The sequence below is a fragment of the Passer montanus genome, unplaced genomic scaffold (genome assembly GCF_014805655.1).
Source record: "Passer montanus isolate IOZ18808 unplaced genomic scaffold, ASM1480565v1 scaffold310, whole genome shotgun sequence".
In the NCBI taxonomy this organism is placed as follows: domain Eukaryota; kingdom Metazoa; phylum Chordata; class Aves; order Passeriformes; family Passeridae; genus Passer; species Passer montanus.
The window spans coordinates 43,889-58,714 of NW_024367820.1; the positions used below are offsets into that span (position 1 = coordinate 43,889).

The 14,826-nt window shown below is 62.1% G+C and overlaps 4 protein-coding genes across 4 annotated transcripts in view; 3 read left to right on the plus strand and 1 right to left on the minus strand.

Moving 5' to 3' along the window:
- Positions 1-321, plus strand: part of LOC120504940 (AP-1 complex subunit mu-2-like) — a 5,315-nt gene extending 4,994 nt beyond the window's left edge. The window contains exon 11 of the mRNA XM_039714921.1: positions 300-321. Within this exon, the coding sequence (XP_039570855.1) occupies positions 300-321 (22 nt within the window). The remainder of the gene's footprint in view (positions 1-299) is intronic.
- A 36-nt stretch (positions 322-357) lies between these two features.
- KRI1 (KRI1 homolog) lies at positions 358-3,594 on the plus strand. The gene is made up of 6 exons (XM_039714922.1): positions 358-475; positions 1,570-1,646; positions 1,762-1,864; positions 1,932-2,040; positions 2,923-2,980; positions 3,469-3,594. The coding sequence occupies exons 1-6, from the start codon at positions 394-396 to the stop codon at positions 3,592-3,594; spliced, it is 555 nt and encodes a 184-aa protein (XP_039570856.1). The 5' UTR covers positions 358-393.
- A 2,429-nt stretch (positions 3,595-6,023) lies between these two features.
- Positions 6,024-8,624, minus strand: LOC120504942 (basic salivary proline-rich protein 1-like; the record flags this gene model as incomplete). The annotated part of the gene is made up of 5 exons (XM_039714923.1): positions 6,024-6,061; positions 6,947-7,017; positions 7,111-8,164; positions 8,245-8,453; positions 8,593-8,624. Coding segments are annotated over 5 exons (1,404 nt in total), but the record flags the coding sequence as incomplete, so codon positions are not given.
- Positions 8,625-10,370: 1,746 nt separating this feature from the next.
- The window catches only part of KEAP1 (kelch like ECH associated protein 1), a 6,181-nt gene continuing 1,725 nt past the window's right edge, over positions 10,371-14,826 (plus strand). Inside the window, exons 1-4 of the mRNA XM_039714925.1 lie at positions 10,371-10,532; positions 12,503-12,557; positions 12,681-13,818; positions 14,531-14,736. Of these exons, the coding sequence (XP_039570859.1) occupies positions 10,371-10,532; positions 12,503-12,557; positions 12,681-13,818; positions 14,531-14,736 (1,561 nt within the window). The remainder of the gene's footprint in view (positions 10,533-12,502; positions 12,558-12,680; positions 13,819-14,530; positions 14,737-14,826) is intronic.

Consider the following 14,826-nt stretch of genomic DNA (forward strand, 5'->3'; position numbering starts at 1 on the left):
CAGCCCCTCCCCTCTCTCTCTTGCAGATTACCAGATCCGCACCAGCTGAGGGGGGCGGGGGTCTCCCCCGGGACCCCCCGGGACCCCCCACTCATTTCCAGCTCCCCCTCACACCCACCCCCCTTTTCTACCCCAATAAAGATGGAGCTGAGACCCCGCCCCGCTGCTCTGGGGGGTCTCGGGTGGGAACAGAGCGGGGGGCGCTGCGCCCACTTTGGGGGTCGCGGCTGAGGGGGCGATATGGGGCTGGGGGCGCTGCGGGCCCCACCCGCTGCTTTGGGCGCCGTTGCCCTTTTAAGAGCCAGAAGGGGCGTGGCCTAGCGGCCGGGGAGGGGCGGGGCGCTCCGGCGGCGGAACCGGAAGCAGAAGCGGCGGGCGGTCACGTGCGCGGCCATGGCGGAGCCCGAGCTCCGCGTGAACGCCGCGTTCGCGGAGCGCTACCGGCGGTACCGGCGGCGGGAGGAGCTGCAGCGCCGTGAGAGGCGGGAGCGGGGCGGGAGCGGGGGGAACCGGGCGGGACCGGCGGCGGGAGGAGCTGCAGCGCCGTGAGAGGCGGGAGCGGGGCGGGAGCGGGGGGAACCGGGCGGGACCGGCGGCGGGAGGAGCTGCAGCGCCGTGAGAGGCGGGAGCGGGGCGGGAACGGGGGCGGAACCGGGCGGGACCGGGGCTGCAGCGCCGTGAGACTCCGGGAACGGGGAGGGGAGAACGGGACCGGGAACGGGACTGGCACCGGGAGCGGCACCCGCGATCGCGGGGAACCGGTGCTGCCCGGTTCTGAGCGTTCCCGGTGCCGGTCCCGGTTCTGAGCGGTCCCGGTGCCCCGGTCCCGGTTCCCCCCGGTTCTGAGCGTTCCCGGTCCCGTTTCCGACCGCTCCCGCTGCCGGTTTTCCCCCCGGTTCCGACCGGTCCCGGTTTTCCTTGTCCCGGTTGTTCTCCCGTCCTGATCATTCCCGTTCCTGTTCCCGGTTCCGATCGGTGCCGTCCCCAGTTCTGATCGTTCCCATTCCCGCTCCCGGTTCCCCGTTCTCAGCGGTCCCGGTTCCGATCATTCCCGGTGCCGGTTCTGATCGGTCCTGGTCCCGGTTCCGATCGTTCCCGATCCCGGTTGTTCCCCCCGGTTCCGACTGCTCCCGGTACCGGTTCTGGGCCTTCCCGTTCCCGGTCCCGTTCCCGTTCCCCACCTCCCGCTGTCCCGGCCGTTCCCGTTCCCGGTTGTTCCCGGTTGGTCCCGGTCCCGGTCCCCACCTCCCGCTGTCCCGGCTGTTCCCGGTTGTTCCCGTTCCCGTTTCCCCGTTCCCGGTTGTTCCCGTTCCCGTCCCCACCTCCCGCTGTCCCGGCTGTTCCCGGTTGTTCCCGGTTGTTCCCGGCTGTCCCGGTTGTTCCCGGTCCCGTTCCCGTTCCCGTTCCCATCCCCACCTCCCGCTGTCCCGGTTGTTCCCGGTCCCGGTTGTTCCCGGTCCCACCTCCCGCTGTCCCGGCTGTTCCCGGTTGTTCCCGGTCCCACCTCCCGCTGTCCCGGTTGTTCCCGGCTGTTCCCGGTCCCGTCCCCACCTCCCGCTGTCCCGGCAGTTCGGGACCGTTACGGCGACGCCTCCGACCCCGACAGCGACAGCTCCGACTCCAGCGACTCCAGCGGCGGCTCCGTGGTGCGCCCCTCCCCCGGCTCCCCCCTGTTCCCTGACCCCCCGGTGACCCGGGATGACCCCGGGATGACCCGGGATGACCCGGGATGACCCGGGATGACCCCGGTGCCCCCCGCAGGCGCCGGACCCCCGGGAGCAGCGGGAGTTCCTGCGCACGCTGGCGCTGCTGAAGACGCGCGACCCCCGCGTGTACCGGCCCGACACCGAGTTCTACAGCCGCGGTACCGGGGGGGTCCTGGGGCTGGGGAGGGGGCTCGGGACCCCCGCGCTGAGCCCCGCCCCCAACAGGGCCCCAGGAGGAGGAGGAGGAGGAGGAGGAGGAGGAGGGGGAGGAAGAGCGCGCCGCGCCGATGTTCCTGAAGGATTACGAGAGGAAGGTGCTGCTGGAGAAGGGGGGGTGAGTTCGGTGTGGGGAGGGGGCTTCGGGTTGGGGAGGGGGCTTGGGGCTCCTCAGACCCTCAGCTTCCTCTTCTTCCTCCTCTTCTTCCTCTTTTTTTCCTCTTTTGCTTCTTCTTTCTCTTCCTCTTCTTTCTCTTCTTCCTCTTTTTCTTCCTCTTTTTCTTCCTCTCCTTCCTTTCCTTCCTCTTCTTTTTCCTCTTTCTCCTCCTCTTCCTCTTTTTCCTGTTTTTCATGTTTTTTCTCTTCTTCCTCTTCTTCCTCTCTTCTTCTTTTTCTTCTTCCTCCTCTTCTTCCTCTTCTTTTTCCTCTTCCTCCTCTCCTTCCTCTTTTTTTCTTCTTTTTCTTCTTCTCTTTTTCCTCTTCTTCCTCTTTTCTTCTTTTTCATCTTTTTACTCTTTTTCCTGTCCTTCCTCCTCTCCTTCCTCTTCCTCTTCTTCCTCTTTCTTTTTCCTCTTTTTCCTCTTCTTTCTCTCCTTCCTCTTTCTGTTCTTCCTCTTCCTCTTCTTTCTTTTCTTTTTTTTCTTTCTCTTCTTCCTCTTTTTCTTCCTGTTCTTTTTCTTCTTCTTCCTCTTTTTATCTTTTTCTCTTTTTTTTCTCTCTTTTTCCTCTTCTTTCTCTTCTTCTTCTCCTTCCTGTTTTTCTTTTTCTCCTTCCTCTCCTTCCTCTCCTTCCTCTTTTTCCTCCTGCTCTTCCTCTTTTTCTCTTTTTCCTCTTTCTCCTCTTTTTCCTCTTCTTCCTTTTCTTCCTCTTCTTCCTTTTCTTCTTCCTCTTTTTCTTCCTCTTTTTTTCCCATTTTTTTTCTCTTTTTCCTCTCCTTCCTCTTTTCCTCTTTTTCTTCTTCCTCTTCTTCCTCCTCTCCTTCCTCTTCCTCTCCCCACAGGAGATACGTGGATGAGGAGGATGAGGAGGGCGAGGAGGCGGCGGCCAAGAGGAGGAAGGTGAGGAGGGGGAGGTGGGACCCCTCCCCAAAAAAAAAAAATTATTGCGATCCCCCCCCCCAAAAAAAATCTCTGGGACCCCCTCAAAAAATCCCATTTTTGCCCCCCCAAAAACCACCAGGACACCCCCAAAAATCCGGGTGACCAAATCCTTTGATTCCACAAAAAAAATCCCCAGGACCCCCCCTCAAAATCCCTGAGACCACCCCCCAAAAAATCCCTGGGACGCCCCCTGCCCAAATTCCCATTTTTGCCACCCCAAAAATCAGTGGGACACCCCAAAATCCTCGTGACCCCTCCTCAAAATCCCTGAGACCACCCCCCAAAAAATCCCTGGGACTCCCCTCAAAATCCTATTCCCCCCCCCAAATCCCATTCCCCCCCAAATCCTGGGGGGGGTCCCGGGGGTCCCGGGGGGTTCTGGGGTGGCTGGGGGGTCCCAGGGGGGTCCCAGGGGGTCTGACCCCCCACCCACGCCCCCTCCCCAGGAGCCCCTGCAGAAGCTCTGGGCAGACCCCGCGCTGGAGCCGGGCGAGCGCTTCCTGCGCGATTTCCTGCTGGGCTTCCACGAGGAGGAGGAGGAGGAGGAAGAGCAGGGCGGCCAGGAAGGGTGAGCGGGACCCCCGGGGACCCCCCCGGAGCCCCAGAGAGCCCCCAGACCCCCCCAGGCCCCTTCGAGCCTCTCAGGACGCCCCCTGGATCCCCCCTTGGGGAGGGGGTGCTCATTCCGTGGGTGCTGATTTTGGGGGGTCCCTGACCCTTCTCCCTCAGGGGTGCCGATTTTGGGGTGGGGGTGCTGATTTTGGGGTAGGGGCTGATTTTGGGGATGCCGATTTTTGGGGGTGCTGGTTTTGGGGGCGCCAATTTTTGGGGGTGCCGATTTTGGGGTGTGGGTGCTGATTTTTTGGGGGCAATGCTGATTTTGGGTGTGCTCATTTTGGGGTAGGGGCTGATTTTGGGGATGCCGATTTTTGGGGGTGCTGGTTTTGGGGGCGCCAATTTTTGGGGGTGCCGATTTTGGGGTGTGGGTGCTGATTTTTTGGGGGCAATGCTGATTTTGGGTGTGCTCATTTTGGGGTGGGGGTGCCGATGTTGGGGTGGGGATGTCGATTTTGGAGGTGCTGATTTTGGGAGGGATGCTGATTTCGGGGTGAGGGTGCCAATTTTGGGGTGAGGGGCTGCTCATTCTGTGGCTGCCGATTTTGGGGAGGGGGTGCTCATTTTGGGGTGGGGGGTGCCGGTTTTTTGGGTGCCGATTTTGGGGTCTGGGTGCTGATTTTGGGGGTGCTAATTTTGGGGTAGGGGCTGATTTTGGGGGTGCTGATTTTGTGGTGTGGGTGCTGATTTTGGGGAGGGGGTGCTCATTCCACGGCTGCCGATTTTGGGGTGTGGGTGCTGATTTTGAGGGGGCTTTGGGGGGCTTTGGGAGGCTTTGGGGGGGTTTGGGGGGGTTCACAGCACCCCCGACCCCTCCCCACCATCATCATCATCGTCACAGCCCCGAGGAGGCGGAGGCGGCGCCGGCCAAGCCGAAATTTGGGAAGAAACGCCGGGAGAAGAGGAAGCGCCAGGAGGAAGAGGAAGGGGGGAAAGGGGAGCCCCCCCAGGACCCCCCCGCGGCCCCCCAAAACCCCGGGGGTCCCCGGCGGCGGGGGGGGCCCCCCCTGGGCCCGGCCGTGCGCCTGGGGGGCCGCGAGTTCAGCGGGAAGAGGCTGGAAGCCTTCGGCCTCAACGCCCGGCGGCTGCGGTTCCGGCAGCTGAGGAGGCAGAGGGGCAAGGAAGGGGGGGAGAGCCACGAGAAAAACGGGAAAAGCAGCGGGAAAAATGGGAAAAATCCCGGGAAAAATCCAGGGGAAAATACTGAGAAACACCCCGGGAAAAATCCCGGGAATAACGGGAAAAATGCAGAGAAAAACCCCGGGAAAAATCCCGAGAAAAATGGGAAAAATGCAGAGGAGAACCCTGGGAATACAGAGAAAAACCCCGGGAAATATCCAGGGAAAAACACCGAGAAAATCCCTGGGAATACCGAGAAAAATGCAGAGAAAAACCCCGGGAAAAATCCCGGGAAAAATCCAGGGAAAAATACTGAGAAAAACCCCGGGAAAAATCCCAGGAATAACGGGAAAAATCCCGAGGAACACCCCGGGAAAAATCCCGAGAAAAATGGGAAAAATGCAGGGGAAAAGCCTGGGAAATATCCAGGGAAAAACACCGAGAAAATCCCTGGGAATACCGAGAAAAATGCAGAGAAAAACAACGGGAAAAATTCAGGGAATAACGGGAAAAATCCAGGGAACACCAAGAAAAATACAGCGAAAAACACCGGGAAAAATCCAGGGAAAATCACCGAGAAAAACCCTGGGAATACCGAGAAAAATCCCGGGAAAAACATGGAGAAAAAGCCAGAGAAAAATCACGGGAAAAACCCAGGGAATGCCGGGAAAACAGCGGCCGTCAACGGGAAAAAGAAACGCAAAAAAACCACCCCAAACCCCCAGGAAAACACCTGAGACCCCCCCAGAAATCACCTGAGACCCCCAGAAAATCATCTGAGACCCTCAGGAAAACACCTGGGACCCCCAGAAAATAACTGAAACCCCCCAGAAATCACCTGAGACCCCCAGAAAACACCAGAGACCCCCAGGAAATCATCTGAGACCCCCCAGAAATCCCCTGTTACCCCTGGAAAACACCCGAGACCCCCGGGAAATCACCTGAAACCCCCCAGAAAACACGTGAGACCCCCAGAAATCCCCTGAGACCCCCAGGAAACACAGGAAGGGTCCCGGGGACACCGAGCTCCATTCAAGTTGTCTTTATTTGGGGGGGTCCTGAGTGGGGCAATAAATAACCCCCCCCTCACCCTGAGCAGCGTCTGACAGTGAACGGGGGGGTCCCAAAATTCGGGGGGTCCCGGGAGTTTGGGGGTCCCGGAGGGGACCCCCAGAAAATACCTGAAACCCCCCAGAAATCACCTGAGACCCCCAGAAAACACCAGAGACCCCCAGGAAATCATCTGAGACCCCCCAGAAATCCCCTGTTACCCCTGGAAAACACCCGAGACCCCCGGGAAATCACCTGAAACCCCCCAGAAAACACGTGAGACCCCCAGAAATCCCCTGAGACCCCCAGGAAACACGGGAAGGGTCCCGGGGACACCGAGCTCCATTCAAGTTGTCTTTATTTGGGGGGGTCCTGAGTGGGGCAATAAATAACCCCCCCCTCACCCTGAGCAGCGTCTGACAGTGAACGGGGGGGTCCCAAAATTCGGGGGGTCCCGGGAGTTTGGGGGTCCCGGAGTGTGTGTGTGGGGGGGGTGCAGCAGTGACCCAAATTTGAGGAGGGGGCGGTGCCCTCAGCCCCCCCCCCGGAGCCGCGGGGCCGTTCCAGTGTTTTTGGGGAGGGGTCTCGGGGGTCTCACAGCAGAACGAACTCCTCCGAGTTGGGTTTTTTGGGGCGCTTCCCCCGGCGGGGGAGGGGAGGGGGCCCCCCGGGACCCCCTCCCGCGGGATCGGTACCTTGGAAGCCGAGGAAGAAGAGCGAGTGCCGGGGCTTGCCGCCGATGATGCCGAGGCAGGAGCGGAGCTGCAGCAGCGACTGCGGGGGGGACGCGGTGACACCGGGAACGGGAATGGGAATGGGAGCGGGAACGGGACCGGGAACGGGAGCGGGAACGGGAACGGGAGCGGCACCGGGAACGGGAGCGGGGCCGGGAACGGGAATGGGAACGGGAACGGGATCGGGATCGGGAACGGGAACGGGGCCGGGAATGGGAACGGGAGCGGGAACAGGAATGGGAGCGGGACCGGTACCGGGAATGGGAACGGGAACGGGAGCGGGAACGGGACCGGGAACGGGAACGGGATCGGGATCGGGAATGGGACCGGGAGTGGGAACGGGAGCGGGACCGGGAATGGGAGCGGGAACGGGAGCGGGAACGGGACCGGGAACGGGAATGGGAACGGGTACCGGTGCAATCCTGGGCCACGTAGACGGCGAGCCCGGGGGTCTCCGCGCACGACTCCACGGCCCCCCTGAGCGGGACGGGAACGGTGGGTCCGGGGGGTCCCGCCGTGCCCCCCGAGCCCCCTCGGGGGTCCCCCCGAGCCCCCCCCGGTGCCGCTCACCGGAGCAGGTGGGCGGCGATGGCGGGACCGAACCAGTCCCCGGCGCGGCGGCCGAACTCCCGGCCCAGCTGCACCAGCCGGTGGATCCCGAACGGGGCGCGGGGGTGGTCGCAGAACCACGACACGACGGCGCGGTGCCGCCGCTCCGCCTCCCGGGGGTCCCGTGCCCATTCCAGGGGGTCCCGTGCCCGTCCCGGCGGGTCCCGGGGTTGTTCCAGGGGGTCCCGGGGCTCTCCCGAAGGGTCCCAGGGCTGTCCCGAGGGGTCCCGGGGGGGTCCCGAGGGGTCCCGGGGCTGATCCAGGGCGTCCTGGGGTTGTTCTGGGGGGTCCCGGGGCTGTCCCGAGCGGTCCCGTGCCCGTTTCAGGGGGTCCCAGGGCTGTTCCAGGGGGTCCCGTGCCCGTTCCAGGGGGGCCTGGGGTTGTTCTGGGGGGTCCCGGGGCTGTGCCGAGGGGTCCCGGGGTGGTCCCGGGGGCTCCCGGGGTTGTTCTGGGGGGTCCCGGGGCTGTCCCGAGGGGTCCCGGGGCTGTCCCGAGGGGTCTCGTTCCCGTTCCAGGGGGTCCTGGGGCTGTTCAAGGGGGTCCTGGGGTGGTCCCGGAGGGTCCCAGGGCTGCCCCAAGGCATCCCGTGCCCGTCCCGGGGGGTCCTGAAGCTGTCCCAGGGGCTCCCGGGACCGTCCTGAGGGGTCCCGGGGTTGTTCCAGGGGGTCCCGCGTCCCCCCGGAGCGCTCCGTGTCCATCCTGGGGGGTCCCTGCCCATTCTGGGGGGGTCTTGTCCACCCTGGAGGGTCCTGGCTCCATCCCGGGGGGTCCCGCGTCCTCCCGGGGGCCGCACTGTCCGTCCTGGGGGATCCGTGTCCGTCCCGGGGGACCCTCGCTCCATCCCGGGGAGGCCGTGCCTGTCGCGGGGGGTCCTGGCTCCGTCCCGGGGGGTCCTGGCTCCGTCCCGGGGGGTCCCGCGCCCGTCCTTGGGGGTCCCGCGCCCGTCCCGGGGGGTCGCGGCTCCTGCGGGACCCCCCCCGCTCCGGCTCCAGCGGCGCCTCCGGCCACATCCAGTCTGGAACGGAGGTTGCGGTGGCTGGGGCGGGTCCCGGCGCGGGCGGGGGTCCCGGGGCAGGGCGGGGCGGGGGTCCTCACCGCGGCCCAGCAGGTGCAGCAGCAGCCCCTGGGCCAGCAGCATCTGCGCGCTGCGCAGCGTGCAGCCCCAGCCGCAGTCCGAGGTGCGCGCCGTGCCCGGCAGCGCCGGGAAGCCGCTCCGGTACGTCAGCCACAGGCGGGAGCGGAAATCGCGCCGGAACCGGGCCAGCTCCTCTGGGGGGGAGAGAGGCCGTGCGAGACCCCCGGGGCGGCACCGCGACCCCCGAGACCGCCGGGACCGGCCTGAGACCCCCGGGGCGGCACCGAGACCCCCGGGGGGGCACCGCGACCCCCGAGACCGCCGGGACCGGCCTGAGACCCCCGGGGCGGCACCGAGACCCCCGGGGGGGCACCGCGACCCCCGAGACCGGCCTGAGACCCCTGAGACCCCCGGGACTACCCTGGGACCCCCGGCGGGGCACCGAGAGCCCCAGGATTGCACTGAGAGGCAGCGCCGGGAAGCCGCTCCGGTACGTCAGCCACAGGCGGGAGCGGAAATCGCGCCGGAACCGGGCCAGCTCCTCTGGGGGGGAGAGAGCCCGTGCGAGACCCCCGGGGGGGCACCGCGACCCCCGAGACCGGCCTGAGACCCCCGGGGGGGCACCGCGACCCCCGAGACCGCCGGGACCGGCCTGAGACCCCCGGGGCGGCACCGCGACCCCCGGGACTGCACTGGGACCCTTGGGACCGACCTGAGACCCCTGAGACCCCCGGGGCGGCACCGCGACCCCCGAGACCGGCCTGAGACCCCTGAGACCCCCGGGACTACCCTGAGACCCCCGGCGGGGCACCGAGACCCCCAGGATTGCACTGAGACCCCTGGGACCACCCTGAGACCCCTGGGACCCCCAGGACAGCCCTGAGACCCCCGGGGCGGCACTGAGACCCCCAGGATTGCACTGAGACCCCTGGGACCACCCTGAGACACCTGGGACCCCCGGGACTTCCCTGAGACCCCCGGGATTGCACTGGGACCCCCGGGACCGACCTGAGACCCCCGGGGCGGCACTGAGACCACCGGGATGGCACTGAGACCCTTGGGACCCTCGGGACCGATCTGAGACCCCCGGGATTGCACTGGGACCACCGGGATGGCACCGAGACCCCCAGGATTGCACTGAGACCCCTGGGACCACCCTGAGACACCTGGGACACCCGGGATTGCACTGAGACCCCCGGGACCGACCTGAGACCCCCGGGATTGCACTGGGACCACTCTGAGACCCCCGGGATTGCCCTGAGACCCCCAGGACCCTCGGGATTGCCCTGGGACCCCCAGGACTGCACTAGGACCCCTGAGACCCCCGGGACCGACCTGAGACCCCCGGGACCCTGATTGCACTGAGACCCCTGGGACCACCCTGAGACACCTGGGACACCCGGGATTGCACTGAGACCCCCGGGACCGACCTGAGACCCCTGGGACCCCCGGGATTGCACTGAGACCCTCGGGAGCCCCCTGAGACCCCCGGGACTGCACTGGGACCCCCGGGACCACCCTGAGACCCCCGGGGCGGCACTGGGACCCCCGGGATTGCACTGAGACCCCTGAGACCCCCGGGACCGACCTGAGACCCCCGGGACCCCCCCCTCGGACCCCTCAAATCCCCCCCAGCCTAACCACCCCAAGTCCCATTCCTGTTCCCCTCCCCACCCTCCGTGCCTCAGTTTCCCCACTCTCACCCCCCATAACAACCACATATTCCATTCCAGGGGGTCCTGTGCCCCTCCGTGCCTCAGTTTCCCCACTCTAACCCCATTTCTCTCCCCCCACAGCCTTTCCACTACCCCAAACCCCACTCCATGGAGATCCTGTCCCCCTCTGTGCCTCAGTTTCCCCACTCTAACCCTGTTATTTTACCCCCAAATCCCATTCTTGTCCCCCTCCCCACACTCTGTGCCTCAGTTTCCCCACTCTAACCCCATTTTTCTCCCCCCACAGCCTCTCCACCACCCCCAATCCCACTCCAGGGAGTCCTGTCCCCTTCTGTGCCTCAGTTTCCCCCGTTCTAACCCTGTTATTTCCCCCCATAACAACCCCATAACCCATTCCAGGGAGTCCTGTGCCCCTCCGTGCCTCAGTTTCCCCACTCTAACCACCCCAAATCAGCCCCGTGTTCCGCGCCATGTTCACGGCCGGGCTGCGCGAGCGGGGCCTGGCCGAGGTGCCCATCGAGGGCGTGCAGCCGCGCGCCATGGAGCGCCTGGTGGAGTTCGCCTACACGGCCGCCGTGGCCGTGGGCGAGCGCTGCGTGCTGCCGCTGCTGCACGGCGCCCTCATGTACCAGGTGGGGCCATGGTTGGAGTCATTAACTTAATTGGGGGTTGGTTGGAATGATTAATTTAATTGGGGTTGTGTGGAATTGTTCATTAATTTGGGTGTTGGAGCGGGGTTTGGTCATTTGTGGTTTTGGGGTTGTGTGGAATTGTTCATTGCGTTGGGTGTTGGAGTGGAAGAATTCATTGGGTTGGGTGTTGATTGGAATGATTAACTTAATTGGGGGTTGATTGGAATGATTAATTTGGTTGGGTCTTGGAGTGGGGTCATTTGTTGGGGTTTGGTCATTTGTGGTGGTTTTGGGGCTGTGGAATTGTTCATTGGGTTGGGTGGTGATTGGGATGATTAATTTAATTGGGGCTGCCGGGAATTGTTCATTGGGTTGGTGTTGAGTGGAATTGTTCATTGGGTTGGGTGTTGAGTGGAAGAATTAATTTGGGTGTTGGGGTGGGGTTCGGTCATTTGTGGTGGTTTTGGGGTTGTGTGGATTTCATTGCCTTGGGTGTTGAGTGGAATTGTTCATTGGGTTGGGTGTTGATTGGAAGGATTAATTTGGGTGTTGGAGTGGGGTTTGGTCATTTGTGGTGGTTTTGGGGCTGTGGAATTGTTCATTGGGTTGGTGTTGAATGGAATTGTTCAACTTAATTTGGGCTGCATGGAATTTTTCATTGGGTTGGTGTTGAGTGGAATTATTCATTGGGTTGGGTGTTGGAGTTGGGTTTGGTCATTTATGGTTTTGGGGTTGTGTGGAATTCATTGCCTTGGGTGTTGAGTGGAAGAATTCATTGGGTTGGGTGTTGATTGGAATGATTAATTTGGTTGGGTGTTGGAGCGAGATTTGGTAATTTCTGGTGGTTTTGGGACTGTGGAATTGTTCATTTGGTTGGATGTTGAGTGGAATTCTTCATTGGGTTGGGTGTTGATTGGAATGATTAACTTAATTGGGGGTTGATTGGAATGATTAATTTAATTGGGGCTGTGGGGAATTGTTCATTGGGTTGGTGTTGAGTGGAATTGTTCATTGGGTTGGGTGTTGGAGTTGGGTTTGGTCATTTATGGTTTTGGGGTTGTGTGGAATTCATTGCCTTGGGTGTTGAGTGGAAGAATTCATTGGGTTGGGTGTTGATTGGAATGATTAATTTGGTTGGGTGTTGGAGCGAGATTTGGTAATTTCTGGTGGTTTTGGGACTGTGGAATTGTTCATTTGGTTGGATGTTGAGTGGAATTCTTCATTGGGTTGGGTGTTGATTGGAATGATTAACTTAATTGGGGGTTGATTGGAATGATTAATTTAATTGGGGCTGCGGGGAATTGTTCGTTGGGTTGGGTGTTAAGTGGAATCATTAATTGGATTGGGTGTTGGAGTGGGGTTTGGTCATTTGTGGTGGTTTTGGGGCTGTGGAATTGTTCGTTTGGTTGGATATTGATTGGAATAATTAATTTGGGTGTTGGAGTTGGGTTTGGTCATTTGTGGTGGTTTTGGGGCTGTGGAATTGTTCATTGGGTTGGGTGTTGATTGGAATGATTAATTTAATTGGGGCTGTGGGGAATTGTTCATTGGGTTGGGGGTTGATTGGAATGATTAACTTAATTGGGGGTTGGTTGGAATGATTAATTTGGTTGGGTGTTGGAGTGGGGTATTGGAGTGGGGTCATTTGTTGGGGTTTGGTCATTTGTGGTGGTTTTGGGGCTGTGGAATTGTTCATTGGGTTGGGTGGTGATTGGGATGATTAATTTAATTGGGGCTGCCGGGAATTGTTCATTGGGTTGGTGTTGAGTGGAATTGTTCATTGGGTTGGGTGTTGAGTGGAAGAATTAATTTGGGTGTTGGGGTGGGGTGTTTTGATCATTCTCTCCCCATTTCCCCAGGTGTCCAAGCAGGAGGAGTTCCTGTCCCTGTCCCACTGCCAGTATATCATTTTTGGGTTATTTTTTGAGCTGTTTTTTACCAATTTTGACCTTTTCCCCCCATTTCCCCAGGTCTCCAAGCAGGAGGAGTTCCTGTCCCTGTCGCACTGCCAGGATACCATTTTTGGTTGTTTTTAAGCTGATTTTTGCCAATTTTCACCTTTTATTTCTTTTCCCCTAGGTGTCCAAGCAGGAGGAGTTCCTGTCCCTGTCGCACTGCCAGTGTAGCATTTTTGGGTTATTTTTTGAGCCCATTTTTACCAATTTTTACCAATTCTCCCCATTCCCCCAGGTGTCCAAGCAGGAGGAGTTCCTGTCCCTGTCGCACTGTTAGGATATAATTTTTGGGTTGTTTTTGACCCAATTTTTACCAATTCTGACATTTCTCCCCAGGTGTCCAAGCAGGAGGAGTTCCTGTCCCTGTCGCACTGCCAGTATACCATTTTTGGGTTATTTTTTGAACCAATTTTTACCAATTTTGACCTTTTCTCCCCATTTCCCCAGGTCTCCAAGCAGGAGGAGTTCCTGTCCCTGTCGCACTGCCAGTATACCATTTTTGGGTTATTTTTTGACCCAATTTTTACCAATTCTGACATTTCTCCCCAGGGGTCCAAGCAGGAGGAGTTCCTGTCCCTGTCGCACTGCCAGTATACCATTTTTGGGTTATTTTTTGACCCAATTTTTACCAATTCTGACATTTCTCCCCAGGGGTCCAAGCAGGAGGAGTTCCTGTCCCTGTCGCACTGCCAGCTGGCCGCCCTGCTGAGCCGCGACGAGCTGAACGTGCGCGGCGAGTGCGAGGTGTTCCAGGCGTGCCTGGCCTGGGTGCAGCAGGACCGCGCCGCCCGCGCCCCGTTCCTGCCCGCGCTGCTGCGCGCCGTGCGCTGCCACGCGCTGCCGCCGCGCTTCCTCCGCGCCCAGCTCCGCCGCCGCCACCTCGGCCGCGACGCCCTGCGCTACCTGGCCCAGGTGTTCCGCGAGCTCTCCCTGCACAGACCCTCCGGGGACCGCCCCCCCGGCAGGACCCCCGGGGTCAGGCAGCTGATCTACGCGGCCGGGGGGTACCTGGGGAGGTCGGTGGGCACGCTGGAGGCGCTGGAGCCCGAGGGAGGGCGGTGGGTGAGGCTGGCGGAGATGGAGGCGCCGCGCTCCGGCCTGGGGGGCTGCGTGGTCGGGGGGCTTTTCTACGCCGTGGGGGGCAGGAACAACTCGGCCGAGGGGAACACGGACTCGGCGGCCGTGGACTGCTACAACCCCGTGAGCGGGCGCTGGGCGCCCTGCGCGCCCATGAGCGTGCCCAGGAACAGGATCGGCGTGGGCGTCATCGACGGGCTCATCTACGCCGTGGGGGGGTCGCACGGGGGCACGCACCTGCGCTCCGTGGAGAGGTGAGGGGGGGAAATGGGCTGGGGCTGTCACCATGGGGTTTGTGCCCCTTTGGGGCTCTCACCGTGGGGTCTGGGGGCTCTCACAGTGGGGTTTGTGTCTCTTTGGGGGTCTCACAATGAGGTCTGTGGGGTCCTGGGGCTGTCACCATGGGGTTTGTGCCCCTTTGGGGCTCTCACCGTGGGGTCTGTGGGCCCCTGGGTCTCTCACCGTGGGTCTGGGGTCTCTCACCGTGGGGTCTGGGGGTCTCTCCGTGGGGTCTGGGGCTGTCACCATGGGGTTTGTGCCCCTTTGGGGCTCTCACCGTGGGGTCTGTGGGCCCCTGGGTCTCTCACCGTGGGTCTGGGGTCTCTCACCGTGGGGTCTGGGGGTCTCTCCGTGGGGTCTGGGGCTGTCACCATGGGGTTTGTGCCCCTTTGGGGGTCTCACAGTGAGGTCTGGGGGCTCTCACCATGGGGTTTGTGGGATCCTGGGGTCTCACAGTGGGGTCTGGGGGCTCTCACAGGGTCTGGGGGCTCTCACCGGAGGGTCTGGGTCTCTCACCATGGGGTTTGTGCCCCTTTGGGTCTCTCACCGTGGGGTCTGGGGGCCCCTGGGTCTCTCACCGTGGGGTCTGTGGGCCCCTGGGTCTCTCACCGTGGGGTCTGGGGGCCCCTGGGTCTCTCACCGTGGGTCTGGTGTCTCTCACCGTGGGTTTCCCCCCCCGCCCCCCAGGTACGAGCCCGAGCGGGACGCGTGGGCGCCCGTGGCCCCCATGGGCACGCGGCGCATCGGGCTGGGCGTGGCCGTGCTGCACCGCCTGCTCTACGCCGTGGGGGGCTTCGACGGCAGCGCCCGCCTGCGCTCGGCCGAGCGCTACCACCCCGAGAGGGACAGCTGGCAGCCCATCCCCCCCATGGCCGCCGTCCGCAGCGGCGCAGGTGCGGCTGGGGGCAGTTTGGGGGGGACTTGGGGGGTCCTGGAGGAGTTTGGGGGGGATTTGAGGGGTCTCAGAGGGGTTTGAATTCATT